Source organism: Calidris pugnax, unplaced genomic scaffold, assembly GCF_001431845.1.
Source record: "Calidris pugnax isolate Ruff unplaced genomic scaffold, ASM143184v1 scaffold150, whole genome shotgun sequence".
NCBI lineage: Eukaryota > Metazoa > Chordata > Aves > Charadriiformes > Scolopacidae > Calidris > Calidris pugnax.
The window spans coordinates 2150236-2156444 of NW_015091300.1; the positions used below are offsets into that span (position 1 = coordinate 2150236).

Sequence of the window (6209 nt, forward strand, 5' to 3'; positions counted from 1 at the left end):
GGGCTGGGAAGGTTTTTTGGCATCGAGGGTGGTGATGAGTGTAAAGTGGATGTTCAGAAGCCCCAAGTGGGCTGAACCCTGCTGGAGGTCTTCATCTCACCCATCTTTGGGGTGGAAGAGGTACCTCCAGTTCCTGCCAGTCCATCAAGCTCTGCAAAGCAGCTCTTTGATCCACACCTTGCCTTTTATTATTAACATCTGTTTGTGTTTAGGATTCATCCTATGATCATTTATTTTTAGTTACCCTCTCCCAGTCCCAGCCCTCCTCAAACACAAGCTGAAGTGGGCTTGAAAATCTTTCCCAGTAAAGACAAAAAGGAGGACCGAAGCACTAAAACCAAGCGAAGAGACCTGGCTACTGCCCTCGGGCGTGTGTCATCTACCCAAGTAATCAAGCAATACATAAAGTATTTATATGGGCACGGGTTCAAGGAGGAAGATGTGCGTGTGCTCCATTTGCAGTGTGTCCCCTGGGGGGGCAGGAGCTGGTGTCATTCCTTCCTTGCTGGTGGCTTCGGGGTGCCGAGATGATGTTCCTGGCCCCTGATCTTCAGTGCTGGGAATGGCTGTTGTCTCAGATGAGCTGGCTATGGCTTTGTTTTGGGAGATGAAGGAGGATTTAATGCGTTTAGCCTTACAGCACCTCTCTGATGATATGCCACCAAGTCTTCCACCTCCTAATCTGTCGCCCTTGGAGATGATCTTTCTCTCCCTCTGAGCAAGAGTTTGCGTAGGCGGTGGCTCTGCTCAGCTTCATCTTTTTTCATTAGACTGAGAATAAGACCCTGTGAGGAAAGGTAAATGTTTTCCAAGCAAAATACAGGTTTAATTCAAAGTTTGTGCAGAAGTTTTGCCCCATTCCTGCTAACACGGGATCATTCTTATTCCCTTCTGGCACCATGAAGCTGGAGGGGAGCAAGAAGGGCTGGGAGCTATGGGCTGAGAAGGACTGGGAGCTGTAGGGCCACCTTCACCCCAAGGTGACTGCATTTCCAGAGCTGGTCCCAGTCCCTGCTGGAGCAGATATACTTGGATGCAGGTTTTTCTCTGAGAGCTTCCCAATGAAGCTACATGATGTGACAAAATCCCATCATAAAGCTACACAAATGTATGAGTACACATATACGATATCTTCTTGGCTGCATCCAGCCCTGTTCCTCGATAGAAATCAAACTAGGTATTAATTTCTCAAGAAAATCTCTGGGTAGCGTAAATGACCCTGTTTCCACTGAAGACACTGTCATTGAGTTCTGCCAACCACGTTAAGGAAAAGCACTGGAGACCCCTCAGGATCGATCTGGATTACAACCATTATGGTTCCAAAGGTGAAATCACTGGGACTCCAGCTGGATTGTTTTAGCAAAGCACTTAATCGACATTGGTTTTCACTGATTTGCTTTAGAGCTTTTTTACTTTTTTTTTTTTGGCCAGGAATATTATGACAGCAACTTGGCACTTACACATAGCCTGGGCCAGCGTATATGCCCAGTCTGTGGGCTAAATGGTGATTCAGCCTCTCGCTAGACACCACTCATGGTCAGCAGAGCGTGGGGCTGCTATCAAGGAAACCCCCCTGACCACTCACCCATTTACCCTTTCCCAATGTCCACAATTAGCCTTTAAATATGAAAAACCAGCAAACTTACCCAAATTATGAGCAGAGAGACCTTCTTTTAGGCCTTAACCCCTTTAGAGGGACTCATCCTCCCCCTCTACTCTGCCCCGGTGAGGCTCCATCTGGAGCATTGGGTGCAGTTCTGGGCTCCTCAGCTCAAGAAGGGCAGAGAACTGCTGGAGAGGGGACAGCAGAGGGCTACAAAGATGATGAGGGGCCTGGAGCATCTCTCTGATGAGGAAAGGCTGAGGGACTTGGGCCTTCTGAGTCTGGAGAAGAGAAGACTGAGGGGGGATCTGATCAACACCTATAAATACTTGAAGGGTGGGTGTCAGGAGGATGGGACCAGTCTTTTTTCAGTGGTGCCCAGGGACAGAACAAGAGGAAATGGGCACAAACTGGAACAGAAGAAGTTCCACCTCAACATGAGGAGGAACCTCTTTCCTGTGAGGGTGACATAGTGCTAGAAGAGGCTGCCTAGAGAGGTGGTGGAGTCTCCATCTCTGGAGGCGTTCAAACCCCTCGTGACTCTGGCAGGGGGTTGGACTAGATGATCTCCAGAGGTCCCTTCCAACCCCATCTGATTCTGTGATTCTGTGATTCTTAAACCAGATGGGTCTTTTACCCATCCTCCTTCCTCCCGACCTGGTGGTACCCCGGCGATGAGGGCGTGCATCAACGTTGTGGGCTCATATCTCTTCCTTCCACTTACTCTGTCACCTTTAAAATAAGGCCAACATTTGGAAGCACTTAGGCAAGGCTTCACTTTATTGCCTGGAGTTGAAGTTAATGGGGATATGCACTGTAGGAAGGGGAAACACGTGTGGGTGTGTGGGATAGACACCTTGGAGAAACCTCATCGGGCTTTTCCAAGTTTCCCATTTGTAAGCAGTTTCTCAGTTTCTTGTGAGATTTGAGGTGGGGGGGGCTGGTTTTATTTCTTCCCAAAATTAACCTTTTTAAAAAATAGTCTTTTTTTTTTTTTTTTTTTAACCAACAGTTTTGGCAATGAAATAGGGATGTTTGAGGAAGAAAATTATTTTCCTTTGAAAAAAGTGACTGGTGCAGCAAATCTTGTTGTGGAAAATATCTTCCTCTGGTTCTCAGAGAGCTGGATCCACTGAGGTTGATTATTGTGTTCCAAGTAGCCGAAGTTTAAAACTGGCCGGAAAAACTCAGGTTCGAAAGGATAAATTGCAAAAATTCACAGAACACTTGTGCCGGTTTATTCTTTAAAAAAATCCGTAGAAAGCAAAACTGTGTCAAAAGTAATTACACCCATGAAAGTCTTTAAATTTGATGATCATTTATTTTTCTGATTGAACAAGCATCCATTAAGTACTCTTTCTTTTGTAAAGCTTTCAATTCAATTCAATTCAATGTACGTGTAATTAGAGCTTTCCTGACCTGGGATAAGCAATCAATACAATTTCTTCTATTATTTTTTTTACTGGGTGGTTCCTGTTGTGCTTGTGAACTGAGGTGGGGTCTGGCACAACCTTCTCTTGTCTTCTTTCTCCTGCTTCCCTTATTTCACACCCTGTTAGAAGTAGTTCAACGTTTCTTCCTTTGTAGTCTAGGAGATACGTGCATCCTACTGTTAATGTCAGTCAAAAGCTGGGAACCAATTTCACATGGAAAACGGGAAATTATTTCCAAGGTTTAGTGGGGACCTCTTGGTCTGCAGGGGTTTTGGACTCAAAGTCATCTCTGGGATGTTCTATTTGTCACTGTCGTCCGCCCCCGCCTTCAATTATTTTTCTGTATGAAAATGCTGGGTTTGGCTTGCTGTACATTTTTGATCACAGATTCATTTAAGTTGGAAAAGGCCCTTAGGATCATTGAGTCCAACTGTTAACCTGGCACTGCCATGTCCATCACTAAACCATGTCCCTAAGTGCCATGTCTACATGTTCTTTAAATACCTCCAGGGATGGTGACCCCACCTCTTCCCTGGGCAGCCTCTTCCTATGCTTAATAACCCTCTCAGTGAAGAAATTTTTCCTAATATCCATCCTAAACCTCCCCTGGTGCAACCTGAGGCCATTTCCTCTTGTCCCATCGCCTGTTCCTTGGGAGAAGAGACCGAGATCCCCTGGCCACACTCTCCTTTCAGGGAGTTGGAGAGAGTGAGAAGGTCTCCCCTCAGCCTCCTTCTCTCCAGGCTGAACACCCCCAGCTCCCTCAGCCTCTCCTCACCAGACGTGTGCTCCAGACCCCTCACCAGCTCCATTGCCCTTCTCTGGACCTGCTCCAGCACCTCAGTGGTGCTGGGGACATTTCCATATGCACTGCTTAAAAACCATCTTGGGAAGCAGCACCACAAACAATATGCTTTGGTAGCACCGGAAGGACATAATTGCTTCTTCATCACGTTGGCTTTGGTAGGTTGACGGAAGCGAGGCATTTTGATGGGAAGAAAGAAAAAAAAGTTTATGTGGGAACTGAAGAGGAGTTTGGTTTTGTGCTTGGGGTGCGGGCGGGTGGTTGGGTGGGTGCTCTTGTCCCAGGGGGGATGCAGGCTGTGGGAGGACCAGGAAAAGCAGTGGGTGGCAGTTGGTGTTCCTCTCCGCGCTGGCTTGGCAGTGCCTGGATGCTGCCCAAGTTTTGCTTTACCCTTATCTAGGGCCAGACATATTGTTCGCGCCGACTTCTTTTACTGATTTACCCAGACACTCCTTAGAAACCCAGTAGTCAGAGGAGTTGCAGATAGTGGTTTGGGTGTGGGGATGGAAGCAGCATATTTATTTTTTTCTGACAGACCAAGAAAGCGTATAATAAAAGTTTCAAAAGTAACCGTGCTCTGAGCACGGAGCTCTTCCAAGCCGTGTCTGGGAGTGCCAGGTTGCCCCAGGCTGTCTTACACTTGATTTCGCCTCGTGCTTCAGAAAGATTTCCCTTGTATAAACAATTTTGGTTGTGATTTGAGGTTTTTTTAATGTGCTTCTTTAAAGGAGAACCAGCAGAAAGGCATGTAATGTGGAACTTGGTGTCCAGCTGCTCTCATTGGATTTATTATATTAACAAAAAAAAAATCTGTATTTCCTCATTGTCATAATACCTGCGCCAGAAAGGAGGTATTTTATTAAATGTATTTTATTAAATGCGGCGTTTGACTTAGAATCATAGAATCATAGAACAGTTTGGGTTGGAAGGGACCTTCAAGAACATCCCATTCCAACCCCCTGCCCTGGGCAGGGACACCTCCCACCACACCAGGTTGCTCCAAGCCCCCTCCAGCCTGGCCTTGAACCCCTCCAGGGATGGGGCAGCCACAGCTTCTCAGGGCAACTTAATGCTCTGAGGCGTGCCTGCTTAATTTGGGGCAGAATCTTGAGAACAAGCCGATCTTTGGTGCACCCAAAGAGGAGGAGAGGAGGGACCTGTTATTTATCACTCAACACCATGGCCAACCCTTTGGGGTTGCACACATGCCAGGCTTAGCCAGGTTGGGCTGCTCACAGTGACAGAAGTGAGGTGACTCCTCTCCTGGGGACATCCTCGTGGATGGGGACAGCAGGAGGTGGGTGCAGGATGGAGTTGTTGGCCATGTGGGTGCAGCTGAGGTGGCCAGGAGGTGGTTTCCAAATCTTAGGGGGGGTGGGTGGAGAGGGGTGGAGAATGGAAGGTCTTTGAAGCCCCACGCTGGGCACTTGAGAAGGGTTTTCAAAGTCATTTGTTCCTTGGATTGGGCACCCAATCTGGGCTCTCACCACCTGAAAAGCACAGCTTGGGTATGCAACCCCCCCGCTTTGAACATGCGTCACCTCCATCTTCTTGCTCGCTTGGATCATTCATGCGCAAAAACCTGACTTTTAAAGTTAAATTGTACCCAGGTCTTTTTTTGAAAAGGGAAGGTTTTCACAAACACACCCTTCCCAGGCTCTACCTTGTTTCAGCCCAGTGGCTGCTGGGTTTTCAGGGGAAGCAGAGCAGATCGGTAGGAAAGTCACCCAAGGTGTCACCACCTGAGCCAGGTCCTCTGCATGTGCAAACCCTCACACCTAGTTTTTGAAGGGAAAGGCTTGGCTGGGTGAGTAGGAGCAAAACCAAAAAAAAAACAAAAAAAACAAAAACACAAAACAAAACAAGGAGATGCAATAAATCTGCTGCAAGAAAAAAAAAAGAGATTTAAAAAAAAAAAAAAAAAAAAAAAAAAAAACACGCGGTGTTTTTTTTTTTGTGGTTTTTTTTTTTTTTTTTTTTTTTTTTTGCCCCAAAGAACTTTGTGTGCTCGTTTGTAAAGGAAACATGAAAAGATCCCGGTGAAACCAGCCGGTGCCCCGCGCGCGCCGTCGCTAGCCCTTAATAGTACAGGTGGACGGGGGAGGGCTGGGCGCCAAAATACTTTTGGTGGAAGAGGGAGTGGTGGGAGTGAATTCTCCCCAACCGCTCCTAGAAAGGCTTAACTTTTTCCGCGCAACAAATCGATGACAAAATCTCCTCTCGGCTGCAGCCACCCCGGGGAGACACGGCTGCTGCCCGATTCCCCCTCCAGCCCAGCCTGGCGAGGGGAGGACGAGGGGTCGGTGCCCGGAGAGGGAAGGTGGGTCGGATGTTATACTTTCCCCTTCCAAAATACGTGGGTTTTTTT

The 6209-nt window shown here is 47.4% G+C and overlaps 1 protein-coding gene across 1 annotated transcript in view; it reads left to right on the forward strand.

The window, feature by feature from the left end:
• Positions 1-6044: 6044 nt before the first annotated feature.
• The window catches only part of ZBTB7C (zinc finger and BTB domain containing 7C), a 59832-nt gene continuing 59667 nt past the window's right edge, over positions 6045-6209 (forward strand). Inside the window, exon 1 of the mRNA XM_014960786.1 lies at positions 6045-6161. Within this exon, the coding sequence (XP_014816272.1) occupies positions 6046-6161 (116 nt within the window). The 5' untranslated portion in view covers position 6045. The remainder of the gene's footprint in view (positions 6162-6209) is intronic.